The sequence below is a fragment of the Bombina bombina genome, chromosome 1 (assembly GCF_027579735.1).
Source record: "Bombina bombina isolate aBomBom1 chromosome 1, aBomBom1.pri, whole genome shotgun sequence".
Lineage (NCBI taxonomy): Eukaryota > Metazoa > Chordata > Amphibia > Anura > Bombinatoridae > Bombina > Bombina bombina.
Window position 1 is genome coordinate 1,157,241,488 of NC_069499.1, and position 23,882 is coordinate 1,157,265,369.

Sequence of the window (23,882 nt, forward strand, 5' to 3'; positions counted from 1 at the left end):
CTTTTTATGGTGGTTATGATTTTTTGTATAAAGCACAATTATTTCCAAATTTCCTTTGTTGATGTTTTCTACTCCTTTATCACCCGACTGCTTGGCTATTCGTTAAACTGATTTTTGGGTGTGGTGTGGGGTGTATTTATAGGCATTTTGAGGTTTAGGAAACTTTGCCCCTCCTGGTAGGATTGTATATCCCATATGTCACTAGCTCATGGACTCTTGCCAATATGAAAGAAATGAATTTATCAGGTAAGTTCTTACATAAATTATGTTTTTTTGACACAATGAGTCCACGGATCATCTTAATTACTAATGGGATATTCACCTCCTGGTCAGCAGGAGGTGGCAAAGAGCACCACAGCAAAGCTGTTAAATAGTTCCTCCTTTCCCTCCCACTCCAGTCATTCGACCGAAGTTAAGGAAAGAAAGGAAAAACCAAGGTGCAGTGGTGTTTGAAGTTTAAAATAACCAAAAACCTGTCTTACAAGAACAGGGCGGACCATGGACTCGTCATGTCAAAAAAGAAATAAATTTATCAGGTAAGCATAAATTTTCTTTTCTTTTTATGACACGATGAGTCCACGGATCATCTTAATTACTAATGGGATTCAATACCCAAGCTAGAGGGCACAGATGATACGGGAGGGACAAGACAGGGAACTTAAACGGAAGGCACTACTGCTTGAAGAACCTTTCTCCCAAAAGCAGCCTCAGCCGAAGTAAAAAAAAAAATCAAGTATAGAAAAACTTTGAAAAAGTGAGAAGAGAGGACCAAGTTGAGGACTTGCAAATCTGTTCCACAGAAGCTTCATTCTTGAACGCCCATGAGGAAGCAACAGTCCTCATGGAAGGAGCCGTAACTCTCACTGGAAGCTTCTGTCCAGCAGACTCATATGCAAAAAGTATGATACTCTTCAGCCTTCCTGAGAAAACTACAAACAATGCAGAAGACTGACGAAAATCCTTAGTCGCCTGCAGGTAAAACTTTAAAAAATGAATCACATCCAAATTGTGCAGAAGCCAATCCTTCTGAGAAGTAGGATTGGGACACAAAGACAGAATAACAATCTCCTGATCAATGTTCCGATCAGAAACTACCTTAGGAAGAAATCCTAATTTAGAACTAAAAACCTACCTTATCAAAATGAAAAATAAGGTAAGGTAATGGAACTCATACTGCAATATCGAGAGCTCTAACACTCTGTGAGAAGATAACTTAATATCCAAGGAATACATAGGTTCAAACTGAGTCCCTTGAAGAATTCTTAAAACCAAAAGAAGACTCCATGGAGGAGTAACTGGTTTAGAGTAACTGGCGTTAACACAGGCCTGATCCTGACCAAGGCCTGACAAAAGGATTGTACATCTGGGACATCTGCCAGACGCTTGAGCAATAAAATCAAGAAAAGCATAAATTTTACCACTTTAGGGTGCTTGTCGCTAGTCCTTTCTCCAATCCACTTGGAAAAAAGACAATATCCTAGGAATTCTGACTCTACTCCAGGAGTAATCCCTGGATCCACACCATTATGAATATTTACGCCATGACATATGGGTAAAATAATCCTAGACAGAGGCTTTAGAGCCGGAATCGTGGTCTCACTGATCGATTCCTAACACCCGCTTGGATGAAATAAAAATTTCCATCCTCAAGTAGTCAGCTTTAGAGAAACTGTCTTTGGATAAAAGAAGGGTCCTTAAAGTAGAAGGTCCTTCCTTCACGGGACTCCTAGGAGGAGGATGTGACACGTCCACCAGGACTGCATAACAATCCTGCGGGCCACGCCGGAGAAAAGAGAATCACCAATGCCTTTTCCTGCTCAGTTCGAGCCAAGACTACAGAAAAAAGCAATTAATTATGCAAAGTTGAAATTCCAAGGAAACGTTCGAGAAGCCATAAGATTCAATTGTAACTGAACTCATAGAGAATCACTCCCGGATGGACTTGCAACCCCCCCCCCCCGGTAAAAAATCTGCTTACTTATGAAGACCGGCTCTCAGAAGTCCCATCTGGGATGCAGGTCGCCAACAGACAGCAATTGTGGGTCTTAGCCCACTGAACGATCTTGACTACTTCTGTCATGGTCGAGAAAACAGAGTCCCCAACGGCTGAAGTAAGATCTAACTAAAACCTGATAAACCCTACCGAAGCTAACTGAGGCCAGGCGATGATTTACTTTTTCAAAACAGTTATGGGGCGAACAGACTCCACCCGAGTCTAAGATTCCCTGCTCTTAGAGGGCCCCAAACAGTTCCCCAGTCCAAAAGACTGACATCTGTTTGGCAACTGTTGAGAACTAAGGTGGAAGTGCTAGGTAAAAACAAATCCTAGAATTGCTGACTACGGTCAGCTTTATTGATAATGAAACTACCATAGCTCTCCCAAGAAAACTACCCTTGTAGTTGGAACTAAGGAACTCTTTACCAAATTCACCTTCCATCCAGGAGACAGCAGAAAAAAAAGTGCATAATCATGCTTGCCTAAAGGAAGGCGCCTGAGCCAGAATGCCGTCCAGAAAAACTGTGTCTCTGCAATGCTCCGCAATCAGAGCACCAGCAGCAGTAATCCCGGAACCCTCGAAAAAAAATCCGAGAACTGTGACCAGGCCGGAAGGAATCACAAGTTGAAATGTTGGTCTAGCAGGCAAACCCTAGAAAATTGAGATAGTCCTAGTGGATGGAAAGATGCAAGTATGCATCCTTCAAACCTCCCGTTGTCATAATTGACCCTCTTAGACCAAATAGAAAAAATAGAACAATAGTTTACATCTAGAAAACAACACACTGAGAACCCAGAGTGGATTCTAAAATAAGTCTGAAAGTTCCTTCTTTCTTGCGAACCATGAACAGATAGGAGATGCACCCCAGACCACATTACTGTATTTAATAAGGAAATATCACTCCCAGGTCGGAGAGAATCCATACACAGCGTAAAAAACGCCTCTCTATATAGTCTGGTCTGCCGATAATCTTGAAAGCAGACACCTGACCCTGGGGGGAAAGTCTTCAACTCTAACTTGTATCCCTAGGACACAATGTACACCACCCAAAGGATCATGAAATCACAAGCCAAGCTTGATCGAAAGAAGGAAAACCTGCCCCCTTACAGAACAGACGTATGCCCTTCATGCTGTCTCTGATTCAAAAGCAAGCTCCTTGGACTGTTATCCCCTATTCTAAGACTGAATGGGTCTTCCTTGAAAGCTTAGACTGCTCCTACTTGGGAGAAGGGGGGGAAAGAATTTCCCTAGAAATCTTGAAAAAACCTAAAATTCTCTTATGATTTAGATAACCCATCCGCAGACCCAGATTTATACTGCTCTGAGGACCAAAATAGCAAAGCCTGAATAATAGCTCCCAGCTTAAAAAACCTCTGAATTAAAAAAGTTTACTAACTTAAAGGCATTTATTCTATCCCTCCGAGAGGGATGCCTGTCCAATAGAAACCGACAACGCTTCAAACCAGTACTGGTGACAGTAGTCATATCCACCGCAGGTTGTCAATTTAAACCCTCTAACTTCTACCATAGGGTGTTCTTCCTGCATAGGACCCTTTTTTCAAAGACTCCCTGATAGAGTCTGCTATAGAAAACATCCTTTTAAATATATGGGAGGAGAAAAAGAAAATTTATGCTTACCTGATAAATTTGTTTCTTTTTAGACACGATGAGTCCACGGATTTCATCCTTACTTGTGGGATATTGCCTCCTGGTCAGCAGGAGGAGGCAAAGAGCACCACAGCAGAGCTGTATATATAGCTCCTCCCTTCCCTCCCACTCCAGTCATTCCACCGAAGTTAGGAAGAGAAAGGAAAAGCCAAGGCAGAGGTGACTGAAGTTTAACAAAAAACAAAACCTGTCTCATAAAAACAGGGCAGGCCGTGGACTCATCGTATCTAAAAAGAAACAAATTTATCAGGTAAGCATAAATTTTCTTTTCTTTTTAAAGACACGATGAGTCCACGGATTTCATCCTTACTTGTGGGATACAATACCAAAGCTTTAGTACACGGATGAAAAAGGAGGGACAAGACAGGGAACCTAAACGGAAGGCACCACTGCTTGAAGAACCTTTCACCCAAAAACAGCCTCAGCCGAGTCAAAGGTATCAAATTTGTAGAATTTAGAAAAAGTGTGAAGAGACGACCAAGTTGCAGCTTTGCAAATCTGTTCAACAGAAGCATAATTTTTGAATGCCCATGAGGAAGCCACAGCCCTAGTGGAATGATCCGTAATTCGTTCAGGAGGCTGCTGTCCAGCAGTCTCATATGCAAAACGGATGATAGTCTTCAGCCAAAAAGAAAGAGGTAGCCGTAGCTTTCTGACCCCTATGTTTCCCTGAAAAAACAACAAAGAAGACGATTGTCGAAAATACTTAGTCGCTTGTAAGTAAAACTTTAAAGCACAGACTACGTCTAAATTATGTAACAGATGTTCCTTCTTAGAAGAAGGATTAGGACACAACGAAGGAACAACAATCTCCTGATTAATATTCTTGTTTGAAACAAACTAAGGAAGAAAACCAGGTTTAGTACGTAACACCACCTTATCCACATGGAAAATAAGATAAGGAGAATCATATTGTAATGCTGAAAGCTCAGATACTCTTCGAGCAGAAGAAATAGCAACCAGAAATAAAACTTTCCAAGATAATAACTTAATATCTATGGAATGCATAGGTTCAAACGGAGCCCCTTGAAGAACTCTAAGAACTAAATTTAAACTCCAAGGAGGAGCAATTGGTCTAAACACAGGCTTGATTCTACTCAGAGCCTGACAAAAAAAGATTGAACATCTGCAACATCTGCCAGACGCTTGTGTAACAAAATAGATAAAGCAGAAATCTGTCCCTTTAAGGAACTTGCGGACAACCCCTTCTCCAATCCTTCTTGGAGAAAAGACAAAATACTGGGAATCCTAACCCTACTCCATGAGTATCCCTTGGATTCACACCAATATAGATATTTATGCCATATCTTATGGTAATTTTTCCTAGTAACAGGCTTACGTGCCTGAATTAAGGTATCTATGACCGAATCAGAAAACCCTTGCTTGGATAAAATTAAGAGTTCAATCTTCAAGCAGTCAGCTGCAGAGAAAGTAGAGTCCGATGATGGAAGGGACCCTGAATGAGAAAGTCCTTCCTCAATGGGAGCTTCCACGGTGGCTGAGATGACATGTCCACCAGATCGGCATACCAAATCCTGCGAGGCCACGCGGGGGCAATGAGGATCACCGATACCCTCTCCTGCTTGATTCGAGCAATCACCCGGGGAAGGAGAGCAAACAGAGGGAATACATAAGCTAGGTTGAAAGACCAAGGCACTGCCAAGGCATCTATCAGCTCGGCCTGGGGATCCCTGGACCTGTATCTCGGAAGCTTGGCATTCTGACGAGATGCCATGAGATCCAACTCCGGCCTGCCCCATCTGAGAATCAGGTTGGAAAATACCTCCGTATGGAGTTCCCACTCTCCCGGATGAAATATCTGTCTGCTCAGAAAATCTGCTTCCCAGTTTTCCACCCCTGGGATGTGGATCGCTGACAGATGGCAAGAGTGAGACTCCGCCCACTGTATTATCTTGGCTACTTCTGTCATCGCTAAGGAACTCCTTGTTCCTCCCTGGTGATTGATGTAAACTACCATCGTTATGTTATCCGACTGGAATCTGATGAATTGAGCCAAAGCCAATTGAGGCCAAGCCCGAATCGCATTGAATATTGCTCTCAACTCTAGGATATTGATGGGAAGGAGAGACTCTGCCTGAGTCCATACACCCTGAGCCCTTAGGGAGTTCTAGACTGCTCCCCGTTGTCACTATCACCCATGAGGGTCTGCGGAAGCATGTCCCCTGGGATAGATGATCCAGCGACAACCACCATAGAAGAGAGTCCCTTGTCTCCTGATCTAGATTTATTTGAGGAGACAAATCTGTATAATCTCCATTCCACTGCCTGAGCATGCTTAATTGTAGAGGCCTGAGATGAAAACGAGCAAACAGAACGATGTCCATTGCCGCCACCATCAATCCGATTACCTCCATGCACTGAGCCACTGACGGACGAGGATTGGACTGAATGGTTCGACATGTATTCAGAATTTTTAACTTTCTGACCTCCATCAGAAAAATCTTCATGGATACAGAGTCGATTAGAGTTCCCAGGAAGGGCACCCTTGTCTGTGGAATTAACAAACTCTTTTCCAGATTTACCTTCCATCCGTGAGTTCTCAGGAAGGATAGTACAATGTCGGTATGGGACCTTGTTAGTTGATATGACGATGCCTGGATTTGAATATCGTCCAGATAAGGCGCCACCGCAATGTCCCGCAATCTTAGAACCGCCAGTAGAGACCCCAGAACCTTCATGAAAATTCTGGGCGCCGTGGCCAGACCAAAGGGAAGAGCCACAAACTGAAAATGTTTGTCTAGAAAGGCACACCTCAGGAACTTGTGATGGTCTCTGTGGATAGGAACATGAAGATATGCATCCTTTAAATCCACTGTCGCCATGAATTGACCCTCCTGGGTCAATGGAAGAATGGTACGAATGGTTTTCATCTTGAAAGATGGAACTCTGAGAAACTTGTTTTGACTCGAGCCCTAGAATAGGTCTGAAAGTTCCCTCTTTTTTGGGAACTACAAACCGATTTGAATAAAACCCCTAGTCCCTGTTCCTGTATTGGAACAGGACAGATTACTCCCATGTAAGAGAGGTCTCCTACACAACATAAGAATGCCTCTCTTTTTATCTGGTCTGCAGATAATCGAGAAAGGAGAAACGTTCTTCTGGGGGAAGAATTTCTGAACTCCAATTTGTATCCCTGAAACACTATATATATATATATATATATATATATATATATATATATATATATATATATATATATATATATATATTGCCCAGGGATCCTGAACATCTCTCATCCAAGCCTGGATGAAGAAAGACAGTCTGCCCCCTACTAGATCCGGTCCTGGATCGGGGGCCAACTCTTCATGCTGACTAGGGAGCAGCAGAAGGCTTCTTCGATTGTTTACCCTTGTTCCAAGACTGGTTGGGTCTCCAAGTAGACTTGGTTTGCGAATAATTACCTTCCTGTTTAGAGGAAGAGGAAGGGGGGATTCCCTTGATGTTTTGAAAGGAACGAAAATTACTCTGTCGACCTCTCTGTTTGGATTTCTTATCCTGAGGGAGGAGATGACCCTTGCCTCATGTGAAGTCAGAAATAATATCCTTCAAGTCAGGCCCGAACAGGGTCTTCCCCTTGTAAGGAATAGCCAAAAGCTTAGACTTTGATGACACATCCGCAGACCAAGATTTCAACCATAAGGCTCTGCATGCTAAGATGGAGAACCCCCGAACTCTTAGCCGCCAATGTAGTAATCTGCAGAGAAGCATCCGTAATAAATGAATTAGCTAATTTAAGAGCTTTAATCCTATCTTGTATCAAAAAGTCTCAGTTTTAAGAGACTCTTCCAGAGCATCAAACCAATAAGCAGCCGCACTTGTAACCGTAACAATGCAGGCCGCCGGTTGCAATAGTAACCCCTGATGAACAAAGATCTTTTTTAAGGAGACCCACCAATTTCTTATCCATAGGGTCTTCGAAAGCACAACTATCCTTGATAGGAATAGTAGTTTGTTTAGCCAAGGTGGAAATAGCTCCTTCCACCTTAGGGACCCTCTGCCAAGAGTCCCTAATAGTGTCAGCTATAGGGTACATCTTCTTGAAAACGGGAGAAGGAGAGAATGAAATACCTGGTCTCTCCCATTCCTTAGCAATAATCTCTGAAGTTCTCTTAAGAACTGGAAAAACATCAGAATAAGAAGATATCTGTCAAACTTACTCAATTTCTCTGGAGGAACCACAATTGAATCGCAGTTGTCCAGAGTCACCAAGACCTCCCTCAATAACAGGCAGAGGTGTTCAAGTTTAAACCTGAAGGAAACCACTTCTGAATCTGTCAGCAGTAAGACACTTCCTGAATCGGAAAGTTCACCTTCGGATAGGACCTCCATACCCTCCAATTCAGAGCTCTGGGAGGGTACATCTAAGATCGCCATCAAAGCATCAGAAGCTGTATTGACCACGTGGGTTTCCTTCCTTCTGTGTTTGCCTTGGAATCCGGGAAAGGCAGATAATGCATCTGAAAGTGTAGATGACATAACAGCAGCTATGTCCTTTAAAGTAATCGCAGCAGAGGCTGCAGAGGTACTTGGCTCCGCCTGAGCGGGCATTAAGGGCTGTGACCCTTGGGGAGAAAGTTGCAGCATACTCTGTATCGCATCAGTAGAACCCTGAGTAGCATCCGCTTTTGACAATTTTTTATCAAAGAAAATTTGCTCTCTAAACTGAAGTGCCCTCTCAATGCATGAGGGGCAAAAAGTAACAGGAGGTTCCACATTGGCATTTAAACACATGGAACATGTAATGTTTTGAAGATCTTCCATGATAAAATTAAAGCAAGAAAATTTTGGTTGTGGCTTCTTTAAATAATTTGTCAATTTTATGTCAGAAAAAAGGAAGAAAACTGCCCTTATATGAGTGCTGTCTGCTAAATCCTCTCAAAACAAAAAGTGTAATGTGCCTTTAAAATTTAAACATTAACAATTAATGAAAAAGTGCGCCTCTCCGCCTCAACAGCTCTACTGAGGCACCTACCTGCCTCCCACGGTACACTGACCACTTCCAATCGATCCTCAGAATGCTTAAGACCTCCTGCTTTGATATTTAACCATGCAGTCTTAGCAAGCACCGGAATCTGCGATCTTTACTGCATGCTTGAAAACCCTTTCTCTGATGCCGGGATCCCGTAGAGAAAAACAAATGCACGTCAAGACGCGCGAAAGCTAAGCCCCGCCCTTTGTGGGCGTCAAGAAAAACATTTCCGAACCCGGCTAATTACATAAGTAAAAAGACAGACGCCAGTCAAAGACATACCTAAAACAGAACCCCAGTAAAACACACAGTCCTATATCGGGGCACAAACTATCAACTCCGAAAAACAATGTCCCCAGCGACTTGCCCACAGCACCAACGAAACAGGGCTAATATGTTAGCAAGCCCATATCAAAATAACGGTCTGTCATGACTCCTGAAAGTCGTAAGTTACAGAGTAAGGAGAGAAACTCTTTTCAATAAAGTCTTATTTCCCCATTCATCAGGTAGGTAAATATCCAGCCGTTTCTGAGTTAATCTATATCCCAGAAAAATAAAGGTCTGAACATACCTTTATGCTGAGCGACAGCATGATATTTCACAGGGTCAAGAAGTCTTCTCTCTCCTGTCATCCTGTGGAAACATACAGGGCCTTAGTTAACATTTGCTAAGACCATCATCAGAAGGGCAGCATTCAGTATGGGAGACACAGTGAGAGCTTTGTCCCACCAGTTCCCATTGCTTTAAAGCCACATGTAGCTCTACTCTAGAGGCTACACCCTATAATAAAATAGCACTCACTGGTACCATTTTAAAAACAACAAACTCTTGATTGAAGAAACTAAACTAACACCTCACTTTACCTCTTCCTATCACTAACACAGGAAAAGAGAATGACTGGAATGGGAGGGAAGGGAGGCGCTATATATACAGCTCTGCTGTGGTGCTCTTTGCCTCCTCCTGCTAACCAGAAGGCGATATCCCATAAGGATGAAATCCGTGGACTCATCGTGTCTTTAAAAAGAAAAGAGGGGATTATCAACTACCATGTGGGAGAGAAAATGGATGGACCTATAATAGTATTGAAAAACTGGTTTAAAATGTGATGCTTCTTTGTACTCTTTTAAAAGGGACCTGGCAAAAGACATGTTGCTTAGAAACAGTCCAGTAGATCAGTTTTAAAGAGACAGAAAAGTCCAAAATAAACCGTGATTTAGATACAGCATGAAATTTTAAATGTTACAATTTACTTCTATTATGAATTTTGCTTTATTCCCTTGGTATGCTTTGTTAAAGAGCAATACTAGTTGAGCTCAGGAGCATGCATGTTTTTAGCCATCTGGCAGCAATGTTTATAGCAATGTTTTAAATACATGCAAGCATGGGGGGGGGGTGGAGTTAACCAACAAAGCGACCAGACGTGTTCTCCTGTAGCTCCTGGCTCTTATAACTAATTTTGGAGGCCATTCTGTAAATAGATGCTACTGTCTTGTACTTTTAATAGCGCCACATGCAATGGAGTCTAAGCACAGTCTGAGCAGCCTGCGTGCTATGCAGACCAGCGATGAATGGGAACGCAGAGTCCCTGCAGCTGATAGATTACCACATTGGCGACCTAATACAGCAGATGAGGGAAGTCTTCCCAAAACTACTGGGGCATGCTGCAGATTGCTATCTTACACCCAACACAATTACACAATGCCCACGTGGACCTGCAGTAAGCAAGGCTGGCCGCGAAGATACAGATGCGGTGTCTAACCCGGCGAATCTGACAAGAGATGCCCTCAAATTGGAAGCCCCCAAATTCTGGAGAGAGAGAGAGAGAGAGAGAGAGATAGATCCATGCAGATGACTAGCGAATACAAACCTCAGCCATCGTCTACTTAACTACCTCCTACTACTGAACCAGCGTGTATCCCGGATCCCCCAGCGACCCAGAGGGAGATACTGAGAGAGACCCATGCTACGTGGGGAGTGCTGAAGGAGCGGAATGGTGAAGAGCCTCTGCTGATCGGCCTTATGAGTTCTTTGGATGATGACATGATTTCACCTTCTGCGCAGGGCGATGCAGCCAGCTGCCTCAACCCGGACATAAGACCTAAGAAGATCTTGGTGATCGGCAATCAATCTTGGTTGGTATATGAGGCTAAACATCGGAAGAGTTTCGGGTCTGGAGAAAACTATCTTGGACTGCGCCCCTTCCCTGGTGCAGCTGCCTAGGTTCTCCAATTCATCAATGTCAGTGAAAGCTGGAATTGGTTAAGTCCATAAGCAAGCACAGGGTCACTTTTGAGTGGCATCTGTATATGGTATTAAGGGTAAGCTTCACAGGCCTTGGACATATCCCCAGTGGATAATTGATCAATGAGGACTTTTTAGCCTGATGATACCATGTAGCTTTATAATAATGGCACGATAAGTTATTTATATACAAGGAGAAAGATATTATACTTAGAAAACAGTGCAAATTTAGAGCATGATCATTGTAATTCAATAGGAACACCCACCATTACATTTAATATGTATATAAAATACTTTACTCACTATGCTGCTGAATAGGTGTCAATATGAAAATACTATGCTTAAGACTGTATGTAACATGTATAGCTCTCACTTCCTGTAGTTATTATGCATAGGTATACCCATTTAGAACAATTAAGTTATCAAATGTGTTAGTATTCTACGCATTATATGTGGTTACTAAGATATGAGGGGTAGCAGATCAGTTTTGCAGCTAAGAATTAGATCTTATATCTAATTAACTATATAGCACAGTTTTAGAGTCCATTATGCCTTGCTAACACTGATTTTACTTGTATGCATATTCCCAAAAGTAACATTTACCAAACCTCAAATAGTGACACTACATAATATATTTCAGATAATATTCTTCATAAGTAGTATAGCTCATATGGCAATTCTCATTTAATCTCATCCTCCCCCTACAGAGATTTTACATATAAGGTAAAAAAAAAGGAACATGCATTCCTTAAAAAAAAAAAAACTACTTAACCACCTGGCTCTATCTGGGCTTTTAAAGTGCAGATCTCTTGTTCAAATATTATTGCTCCATATTAAAGTCCTGGGGTGATAACGGGAGCACTGCTTTAGGTTTACACAGAATTTATCTATATTGTATTTATATTTATTTGCATCAACTGCCTGCTCTCCCCATAGATACTGCTTACCCACTGTGACCTGTTAGAGACATTTCTTTCATGTAATTGGCAAGAGTCAATGAGCTAGTGACGTATGGGATATACAATCCTACCAGGAGTGGCAAAGTTTCCCAAACCTCAAAATGCCTATAAATACACCACTCACCACACCCACAATTCAGTTTTACAAACTTTGCCTCCTATGGAGGTGGTGAAGTAAGTCTGTGCTTGATTTTCTACGATGATATGCGCTTCTCAGCATTTTGAAGCCTGATTCCTCTCAGAGTACAGTGAATGTCAGAGGGATGTGAAGGGAGTATCACCTATTGAATTCTATGGTTTTCCTCGCAGGAAATCTTTTTCATAGGTTCTCTGTTATCGGTCGTAGAGATTCATCTCCTACCTCCCTTTTTTCAGATCGACGATATACTCTCATATTCCATTACATCTAGTGATATCTGTTTCAGTACTGGTTTGGCTATCTACTATATGTGGATGGGTGTCTTTCCGTAAGTATGTTTTCATTACTTAAGATACTCTCAGCTATGGTTTGGCACTTTATGTATTAATATAAAGTTCTAAATATATGTATTGTGCTTATATTTGCCATGAGTCAGGTTTATGTATATTTCCTTTTGCAGACTATCAGGTTTCATATTTGGGAAAAACATATTTAGAAAAATATTTTTCTTACCTGGGGTATAGTCTTTTTTCAAATTGACTGCTTTTAATTACATTTTTGCTGGTAAAAATTAGGCTCGCAAGGTTGCAAAATGCTGATGTTTATTGTGTCATTCTCGGCGCGAGAATTTGTTTTGGTGCGAAGGGACGTCCGGTAACGCAAATTCGTCATTTCTGTCGTCTTAGTTGACGCTGAGTTTCCTTGCACAAGGTTGCGTCTGCAATGACGCACGTGTGTCATTTCCGGATGTTGTTAGCGCCAAAAAAAAAAAAAAAAATTGTGTTGTGCATCATACTTGGCGCAAAATAATTTCATTATTTAAAACCCCATTCCTATATGCCTCTTGCCTTTTTCTATGTCAGAGGGCTATGCTGTTTGCATTTTTTTTTCTCATTCCTGAAACTGCCATATAAGGAAATTGATAATTTTGCTTTATATGTTGTTTTTTCTCTTACATTTGCAAGATGTCTCAATCTGATCCTGTCTCAGAAACCACTGTTGGAACCCTGCTACCTGATAACAGTTCTACCAAAGCTAAGTGTATCTGTTGTAAATTTGTGGAGATTATATCTCCTGCTGTGGTATGTAATAGTTGTCATGATAAGCTTTTACTTGCAGAGAATGTATCCATCAGTAATAGTACAATGCCTGTTGTTTCTTCAACATCTAATGTACATGATATCCCTGTGAATATAAAAGATTTTATTGCTGATGCGATTCAGAAGGCTTTATCTACTATCCCGCCTTCTAATAAATGTAAATGTCTTTTAAAATGTCTCATAAAGTTGATGAAATTTCAAATGACCGACAACATACTGAATTATCCTCCTCTGATGAGGATCTGTCTGATTCAGAAGATCCTACCTCAGATTTTGACACTGACAAATCTACTTACCGTATTTATTTAAAATAGAGTATATTTGTTCCTTGTTAAAAGAGGTGTTGATTACGTTGGATAACGTTGGATATTGAGGAAACTAGTCCTCTTGATACTAAAACAAGAAAACATTAAAATTCTGTTTATAAACCTCCTGTGGTTACTCCGGAGATTTTTCCAGTTCTTGATGCCATTTCTGATATGATTTCTAAGGACTTGAATAGGCCTGGTACATCTTTTATCCCTTCTTCAAGGTTTAAAAAAATTGTATCCTTTGCCAGCAGTTAGATTTGAGTTTTGGGTAAAGATCCCCAAAGTAAATGGGGTTATTTCTACTCTTACCAAACATAATAATATCCCTATGGAAGATAGTACTTCCTTTAAGGACCCTTTAGATAGGAAACTTGAATCTGATCTAAGGAAAGCTTATTTATATTCTGGCTATCTTCTCAGGCCTGCCATTTCTATGGCTGATGTTGCAGCTGCATCAACTTTTTGGTTGCAAAGTTTAGCACAAAAGGGAAAGGATCCTGATTTGTCTAGCATTGTTCGCTTGCTTCAACATGCTAATAATTGTATATGTGATGCCATTTTTGATATCATCAAAACTGATGTTAAATCGATGTATTTAGCTATTTTAGCTTTGTGGCTCAAATATTGGAATGATGACATGGTATCTAAGTCTAGATTACTATCTCTTTCTTTCCAAGGTAATAATTTGCTTGGTTCTCAGTTGCATTTGATTATTTCAACTGTCACTGGGGGGGAGGGAGTTTTCAGCCTCAGGATAAAAGACCCAAGAGCAAATCTAAAACTTCTAACCGTTTTCGTTCCTTTCGACAAAATAAGGAACAGAAACCCAATCCTTCCCCCAAAGATTCTGGTTCCAATTAGAAACCTTCTTCAAATTGGAGTAAATCCAAGCCGTTTAAGAAACCAAAGCCAGCCCCCAAGTCTGCATGAAGGTGCGGCCCTCATTCCAGCTCAGCTGGTAGAGGGCAGATTAAGATTCTTCCAAAGCATTTGGGCAGATTCTGTCCAAAATCAATGGAAGAGTATTTTCTCTCAAGAGTACCGAATAGGATTCAGAGTAAGACCTACTGTGAGAAGATTTTTTCTCTAATCTTTTCAAAGGTTCTCGTGCCCTACTCTCTGTAATAAGACAACGGGGTATTGGACAATATCTTGGTACTAGCTCAGTATTTACATTCTGCGGAATCTCACACGAATCAACTAGTGTTGTTTCTTCAAAGACATGGATGGAGGATCAATTTACCACAAAGTTCCTTGATTCCTCAGACAAGGGTCACCTTTTTAGGTTTCCAGATAGATTCAGTGTCCATGACTCTGTCTCTAACAGACAAGAGACAATTAAAATTGGTTTCAGCTTGTCGGAACCTTCAGTCTCAATCATTCCCTTCAGTAGCTATGTGCATGGAAGTTTTAGGTCTCATGACTGCAGCATCGGACGCGATCCCCTTTGCTTGTTTTCATATGAGACCTCTCCAGCTTTGTATGCTGAATCAATGGTGCAGAGATTATACAAAGATATCACAATTAATATCCTTAAATCTCAATGTTTGACTCTCTCTGACTTGGTGGTTAGATTGACATCGTATAGTTCAAGGGGCTTCTTTTATTCGTCCAACCTGGACTGTGATCACAACAGATGCAAGTCTTTCAGGTTGGGGAGCTGTCTGGGGATCTCTGACAGCACAAGGGGTTTGGAAATCTCAAGAGGCGAGGTTACCAATCAATATTTTAGAACTTCGTGCTATTTTCAGGGATCTTCAAGTCTGGCCTCTGTTGAAGAGAGAACCATTCATTTGTTTTCAGATAGACAATATCACAACTGTGGCATAGGTCAATCATCAGGGTGGGACTCACAGTCCCCTAGCTATGAAAGAAGTATCTTGGATACTTTCTTGGGTGGAATCCAGCCCCTGTCTAATTTCTGCGGTACATATCCCAGGTGTAGCCAATTGGGAAGCGGATTATCTCAGCCGTCAGACTTTATATCCGGGGGAGTGGTCTTCCATCCAGATGTGTTTTCTCAGATTGTTCAGATGTGGGGTTTTCCAGAAATAGATATAATGGCTTCCCATCTAAAGAAGAAACTTTGCAGGTACCTATCCAGGTCCAGGGATCCTCATGAGGGGGCAGTGGATGCGTTAGCAGTTCCTTGGTGTTACCAACATGCTTATATCTTCCCACCTCTTGTTCTTCAAAGAGTGATCTCCCAGATCATCGTGGAACAATCGTTTGTGTTTCTGGTAGCTCCAGCATGGCCTCACAGGTTTTGGTATGTGGATCTTGTCTGGATGTCCAGTTGCCAATCTTGGCCACTTCCTTTAAGACCAGACCTTCGGTCTGAAGGTCCGTTTTTCCATCAGGATTTCAAATCATTAAATTTGAAGGTATGGAAATTGAACGCCTAGTGCTTAGTCATAGAGGTTTCTCTGACTCAGTGATTAATAGTATGTTACAAGCTCATAAATCTGTTTCTAGGAAGAATATTGAGTTTGGAAGATTATATTTCATGGTGCTCTTCTCATAATTTTTCCTGGCATTCTTTTAGAATTCCTAGAATTTTACAGTTTTTTCAGGATTGGTTGGATAAAGGTTTGTCTGCAAGTTCTTTGAAAGGACAGATATCTGCCCTTTCTGCTGATTTATTTCACAGAAAGATAGCTAAGCTTCCTGATATTCACTGTTTTGTACAGGCTTTGGTCAGTATCAACCCTGTCATTAAATCAATCTCTCCTCCTTGGAATCTTAATTTGGTTTTGAAGGCTTTACAGGCTCCTCCTTTTGAGCCTATGCATTTTTTGGACATTAAACTACAGAACTTTCTTGGAAAGTGTTGTTCCTTTTGGCCATCTCTTCTGCTAGAAGCGTTTCTGAATTATCTGCTCTTTCTTGTGAATCTCCTTTTCTGATTTTCCATCAGGATAAGGCAATTTTGCGGACTTCATTTAAATTTCTACCTAAGGTTGTGAAGTCTAACAACATTAATAGAGGAATTGTTGTTCCCTCTTTGTGTCCTAATCCTAAGAATTCTTTGGAGAGATCCTTACAATCTTTGGATGTTGTAAGAGCTTTTAAATCATTATATTGAAACTACTAAAGATTTCAGGAAGACTTCTAGTCTATTTGTTGTCTTTTCTGGTTCTAGGAAATGTCAGAAATCTTCTGCCATTTCCTTGGCATCTTGGTTAAAGCTTTTGATTCATCAGGCTTATTTGGAGTCGGGTCAGGCCCCACCTCAGAATTACAGCTCATTCTACTAGATCAGTCTCCAAGTGGGGTTTTAAGAATAAAGCTTCAGTTGATCAGATTTGCAAAGCAAGCAGCAACTTGGTCTTCTTTGCATACATTTACTAAATTCTTCCCTTTTGATGTATTTGCTTCTTCGGAAGCAGTTTTTGGTTGAAATGTTCTTCAGGCAGCTGTTTCAGTTTGATTCCTTTGCTTATGTTTAAGTTTTTTTCTTTTGAACAATGAGAAAAAATGTCTTTTTTTTGGTTGTGGATTATTTTTTTCAGCGGAAAATGGCTATTATTTTTATCCCTCCCTCTCTAGTGGCTCTTCTGTGGAGTTCCACATCTTGGGTATTACTATCCCATACGTCACTAGTTCATGGACTCTTGCCAATAAAAAAAACATAATTTATGTAAGAACTTACCTAATAAATACATTTCTTTCATATTGGCAAGAGTCCATGAGACCCACCCTTTTTATGGTGGTTATGATTTTTTTGTATAAAGCACAATTATTTCCAAATTCCTTTGTTGATGCTTTTTACTCCTTTCTTTATCACACCACTACTTGGCTATTCGTTAAACTGAATTGTGGGTGTGGTGAGGGGTGTATTTATAGTCATTTTGAGGTTAGGGAAACTTTGCCCCTCCTGGTAGCATTGTATAGCCCATACGTCACTAGCTCATGGACTCTTGCCAATATGAAAGAGATTAATTTATCAGGTAAGTTCTTACATAAATTATGTTTTTCCTCAAAACTCTGATTCCCGCCTAATACAAATTACATTACAAAATATGTTAAAATATATAAGTATCAGGCTGTTAGACACAATTATCTGTTAAGATGGTGGTGACATTCTGGAGTCTGAGACTCCTGTTTATATTAAAGCGGCTTTCTATACTATCTAGCTTTGGAATTAACCTATTATGGGATATACAATTTGTTCAGGTGAAAAGCTTTGATATTCTTTGAAGTTCATTACTCATATGAGCCCTATAGTATATTTTTGCCAACTCCCCCACACACACACTTTGCCTACTGGGTAGGTGCAGGAAATTATATCCTTGGAATCTTTACTTTTTTCTTTATCCTCTTTAAAATTTCCCTCAGTCAAAACTAATGTTTTCCTATTGGGGATGAACATTATAAGTTGCCTAATCATAATTGTAGGGTATATATTTATATGATCATAACTATACGTGAAAAACTAGAAAATTGAGGTGCTACATAACTGGCTTATCTTTATATAAAGACCTATACATTTTGAGATAATCCTACTCCCTAATATTGTACATTACTTTATGATAGTGTTTATAGGATGCTCTATTTTGCATTCTTTCTATGTTGCTCTGTAATATCTGTGCATTTTTTTTGTGTGACAAGCTGGAGAAATGTCTTATATTGATTATATGCTATTTCACCTCAAAAAAAAATATTTAAAAAAAAAGATATACATTCAAACACTGCTGCCATAGAGTGCTAAAGACAAGTGCATACCTCTAGGCTCTAACATTTATATAAACAATGTTGCAAACACTACTGCCAGGTGGCTAAAGAAATGTGCACGTTCCTAAGCTCACCTATGATTACTCTAACAAAAGATACAAGAGGAAAGTTGTTTAAAATTGGATGCTCTCTCCAATCCATTCAAGTTTCATTTTGACTTTACTGTCCCTTTAACACTTTGAAATATCATTGGCATAATTGTATACATTCATCCCAAGTACTATAATAAGGGAATATACTGATAAAAATAATAGTATTCATTATGAAACGTCCATTTAGAATATTTCACAACATAAGTACCTTTTGCTTATTTCTTTCTTACACATTGGACATTGAGCTCGACTTTTTTTCTTCTTACTTAGAAGCTGCAACATGCAAAATCTGGGGAGAAAAAAACAAATTATGCTTACCTGATAATTTCATTTTCTTCTGATGGAAAGAGTCCACAGCTGCATTCATTACTTTTAGGAAATAAGAACCTGGCCAATAGGAGGAGGAAAAGACACCCCAGCCAAAGGCTTAAATACCACCCACACTCCCCTCATCCCCCAGTCATTCTGTTGAGAAACAAGGAATAGTAGAAGAAATATGACGGTGAAAGGTGCCAAAAAAAATATAAGGACGCCCCACATAAAATTACGGATGGGGAGCTGTGGACTCTTTCCATCTGAAGAAAAGGAAATTATCAGGTAAGCATAATCTGTTTTTATTCTTAAATGGAAATAGTCCACAGCTGCATTCATTACTTTTGGGAAAGCAATACCCAAGCTATAGAGGACACTGAATGCCAAGACAGGAAGGTACATAGGCCGCACATACTGAGGGGCACCAAGTCTGAACCTCTACCCAAGAAAAAACACCGCTTTGTCCGAAGCCGAGAAAATTTGAAAAGGAGAAAGCCCCAATGACACTGACTCGCAGTTAGTCTAGAAGCCAAACTAGAGACCGCAAATGGACTCGACTGAGCCAACAGTCCTCCAGGAGACACCGTCGCACAACAAACAGTCCTCCACCACTCATCTCCACAACTGAAGGAGACAACAGCCGAAACCCCCAAGGGAACAAGTCAAGGGAGAACCAAGGAAACGAAAGGTCCCCTATTAGAAAAGAGAACACCTCCACGAGTGAATCCAGCTCAGAGAGGCCCAAAAGGGCCCAAACAGGGAAAGGAGGCCTATACCAAGCGAAACCCGAGATAAGACCGGGCACAGAGACAGCATATACGTCTCTCCAACATCCTGTAAGTACGGATTGCAACAGAAAAGGCAAACTCTTCCCAGTGTCAAGAATAGCAAGGCATTTGACCATGAAAAAGTGTTTAATGCACCCAGGAGAGAACCCCAAGTTTGAAACACAGAGTCCATAACAGGACGACACAGAGGATACTTGCAAGGAAGAAAAAGCAGTCAAGCAAGAAACAGAACGCAACAGCAACCGCCAGACAGAGGGCGCACTCCAGGCAACCTAAGTCACCAGACCTGCACACAGGTCCCTAAAAAGGGGAACACAAACCTCAATTGAGGCCCCCCGAGAAAGAGAGTATACCCTCCGAACACGAAGGAAGAGTAAACTCTCTTCTGAAATCAATGAAGCCAGTTGAAAGGAAAATCTATACCCTAGCAGACTAAGCTAACAGGATAGACTCAACAAAGCTCACACATCCAGATGAGACTGTGACCGAACGCAGCTCCAAAGACCACTCGGCCATCCTGTCCGCAGACCCAGCCTCAGGGATCCAAAACAGGATTACAAAGAATCCCGAAACAGGTACAGAAATGAGCGTAAGGATAGCACAGCCATCCCCAAAGAGTACAAGTACAACCCGACTCTGAAAACACACAACAAGGCCATAGACCTAAGGATCTATCAAAATAAAGGCCCAACAAGTCTGCTTGGAGCCAGCAAGACGCCGGGGGAACCAATCCCACCTTTCTGCCTCCCATCCAGGAGAAGCCTCAAGCAAGGGCTCTATCTACATAGGGAGGAGAATATCCCCCAAAGAAAAGGGATGATGCCAGAAAAGCAACAACTGTCCTCAAGGCTCGAAGGCACCGGATAATGGGAAGAAAAATTTCCAACACAGATGTCCTAGAAAAGGACCCCCACAAGTAGCTTGCCAAGCAGAGGCATAGTTAACCCATTCCCCTGCAGAGCAGGGAATCTACGGGAACACTGGCAAGCTAACCAGGAGAAAGCAAACCCTAAGGCGCACCAGAAATTGGACATCCAATTCCAGAAGCTGGGTATGAACCAAACACTCTTAAGGATCAAGCCACACGGCTAACCACCAGAGGACAAGGGTCACTCTGTGGCAAAGAGTAAAACACAGAATTTATGCTTACCTGATAAATTACTTTCTCTTACGGTGTATCCAGTCCACGGATTCATCCTTACTTGTGGGATATTCTCATTCCCTACAGCAAGTGGCAAAGAGAGCACACAGCAGAGCTGTCCATATAGCTCCCCCTCAGGCTCCGCGTCCCCAGTCATTCGACCGACGGTTAGGAGAAAAAGGAGAAACCATAGGGTGCAGTGGTGACTGTAGTTTTACAAGATAAATTTGAACCTGACTTAATTGCCAGGGTGGGCCGTGGACTGGATACACCGTAAGAGAAAGTAATTTATCAGGTAAGCATAAATTCTGTTTTCTCTTACTTGGTGTATCCAGTCCACGGATTCATCCTTACTTTTGGGATACCAATACCAAAGCTTTAGGACACGGATGAAGGGAGGGAACAAGTCAGGTAACCTAAACGGAAGGCACCACTGCTTGCAAAACCTTTCTCCCAAAAATAGCCTCCGAAGAAGCAAAAGTATTGAATTTGTAAAATTTGGCAAAAGTATGCAGTGAAGACCAAGTCGCTGCCTTACAAATCTGTTCTACAGAAGCCTCATTCTTGAAAGCCCATGTGGAAGCCACAGCTCTGGTGGAATGAACTGTAATTCGTTCAGGAGGCTGCTGTCCAGCAGTCTCATAAGCCAATCGGATGATGCTTTTCAGCCAGAAGGAAAGAGAGGTAGCAGTCGCTTTCTGACCTCTCCTCTTACCAGAATAGACAACAAACAAGGAAGATGTTTGTCTGAAATCTTTAGTTGCTTGTAAATAGAATTTCAAAGCACGAACCACATCAAGATTGTGTAATAATCGTTCCTTCTTAGAAACTGGATTAGGACACAGAGAAGGAACAATGATTTCTTGGGTAATATTCTTATTAGAAACAACTTTCGGCAGAAAACCAGGTTTGGTACGCAAAACAACCTTATCTGCATGGAACACCAGATAGGGTGAATTACACTGCAAAGCAGACAATTCAGAAACTCTTCGAGCAGAAGAAATAGCTACCAAAAACAAAACCTTCCAAGATAATAAATAATATCTATGGAATGTAAAGGTTCAAACGGAACCCCTTGAAGAACTGAAAGAACTAAATTTAGACTCCATGGAGGAGCCACAGGTTTATAGACAGGCTTGATTCTCACTAAAGCCTGTGCAAACTGCTGCCAGACGCTTGTGTAACAGGATAGACCGAGCAGATATCTGTCCCTTTAAGGAACTAGCTGACAATCCTTTCTCCAATCCTTCTTGGAGAAAGGACAATATCCTGGGAATCCTAACTTTACTCCATGAGTAACCCTTGGATTCACACCAACAAAGATATTTCCGCCAGATCTTATGGTACATTTTCCTGCTGACAGGCTTTCTGGCCTGGATCAGAGTATCGATAACTGATTCAGAGAACCCACGCTTAGCTAGAATTAAGCGTTCAATCTCCAAACAGTCAGTTGCAGAGAAACTAGATTTGGATGCTTGAATGGACCCTGTATTAGAAGATCCTGCCTCAATGGCAGCTTCCATGGTGGAACAGATGACATGTCCACTAGGTCTGCATACCAAGTCCTGTGTGGCCACGCAGGCGCTATCAGAATTACCGAAACCTTCTCCTGTTTGATTCTGGCTACTAGCCGAGGGAGAAGGGGAAACGGTGGAAAAACATAAGCTAGACTGAAGGACCAAGGCGCTACTAGAGCATCTATCAATGCCGTCTTGGGGTCCCTGGACCTGGATCCGTAAAGAGGAAGTTTGGTGTTCTGACGGGACGCCATCAGATCCAATTCCGGAATGCCCCACCTGAGAATCAGGGTGGCAAAAACCTCCGGGTGGAGTTCCCACTCCCCCGGGTGAAAAATCTGACTCAGAAAATCTGCCTCCCAGTTGTCTACTCCTGGGATGTGAATTGCAGATAGATGGCAGGAGTGATCCTCCGCCCATTTGATAATCTTGGTTACTTCCTTCATCGCTAGGGAACTCTTTGTTCCTCCCTGGTGATTGATGTACGCCACAGTCGTGATGTTGTCCGACTGAAATCTGATGAATTTGACCTCCGCTAGTTGAGGCCATGCCTGGAGCGTATTGAATATCGCTCTCAGTTCCAAAATGTTTATCGGGAGATGAGATTCTTCCCGAGACCATAGGCCCTGAGCTTTCAGGGAGTCCCAGACCGCACCCCAGCCTAACAGACTGGCATCGGTCGTGACAATGATCCACTCCGGTCTGCGGAAGCACATCCCCTGAGACAGGTGATCCTGAGACAACCACCAGAGAAGAGAGTCTCTGGTTTTCGGGTCCATTTGTATTTCAGGAGACAAATCTGCATAATCCCCATTCCACTGTTTAAGCATGCACAGTTGCAGTGGTCTGAGATGAATTCAGGCAAAAGGGACAACGTCCATTGCCGCAACCATTAAACCTATTACCTCCATGCACTGAGCCACAGAAGGCCGAGGAATGGAATGAAGAACTCGGCAAGTAGTTAAGAGTTTTGACTTCCTGACCTCCGTCAGAAATATTTTAATTTCTACCGAGTCTATTAGTGTTCCCAGGAAGGGAACCCTTGTGAGCGGGGACAGAGAACTTTTTTCTACCATAACCTTCCACCCGTGAGACCTTAGAAAGGCCAGAACAATGTCCGTATGAGCCTTGGCTCTGTGAAAAGACGACGCCTGTATTAAGATGTCGTCTAGGTAAGGTGCTACTGCAATGCCCCGCGGTCTTAGTACCGCTAGAAGGGACCCCAGCACCTTTGTGAAAATTCTTGGAGCGGTGGCCAACCCGAAAGGAAGGGCCACGAACTGGTAATGTGTGTCCAGAAAGGCGAACCTTAGGAACTGATGATGATCCTTGTGGATAGGAATATGTAGGTACGCATCCTTTAGATCCACGGTAGTCATATATTGACCTTCCTGGATCATCGGTAAGATTGTCCGAATGGTTTCCATTTTGAATGATGGAACTCTGAGGAATTTGTTTAGAATTTTTAGAACCAGGATTGGTCTGAAAGTTCCTTCCTTTTTGGGAACTACAAACAGGTTTGAGTAAAAGCCCAGTCCTTGTTCTGCAATTGGAACTGGGTGTATCACTCCCATCTTTAAAAGGATCTTCTACACAGCGTAAGAACGCCTGTTTCTTTGTCGGGTCTGAAGACAAACGAGAAATGTGGAACCTTCCCCTGGGAGGAGAGTCCTTGAATTCTAGAAGATACCCCTTCATGCTGTCTTGGTAGCAGCCGCAGGCTTCTTGGCCTGTTTACCCTTATAACAGCCCTGCAAGAGTTTCCAGGTTGCTTTGGGCTGTGAAGCGTTACCCTCTTGCTTTGCGGCAGCAGAGGTTGAAGCAGGTCCGCTCCTGAAGGTGCGAAAGGAACGAAAATTAGCCTTGTTTTTGGACTTAAACGGTCTATCCTGC

At 41.8% G+C, this 23,882-nt stretch overlaps 1 protein-coding gene across 1 annotated transcript in view; it reads right to left on the bottom strand.

Moving 5' to 3' along the window:
- The window catches only part of BRCA1 (BRCA1 DNA repair associated), a 1,073,265-nt gene that overhangs the window by 994,091 nt on the left and 55,292 nt on the right, over positions 1–23,882 (bottom strand). Inside the window, exon 2 of the mRNA XM_053699586.1 lies at positions 18,440–18,520. Within this exon, the coding sequence (XP_053555561.1) occupies positions 18,440–18,520 (81 nt within the window). The remainder of the gene's footprint in view (positions 1–18,439; positions 18,521–23,882) is intronic.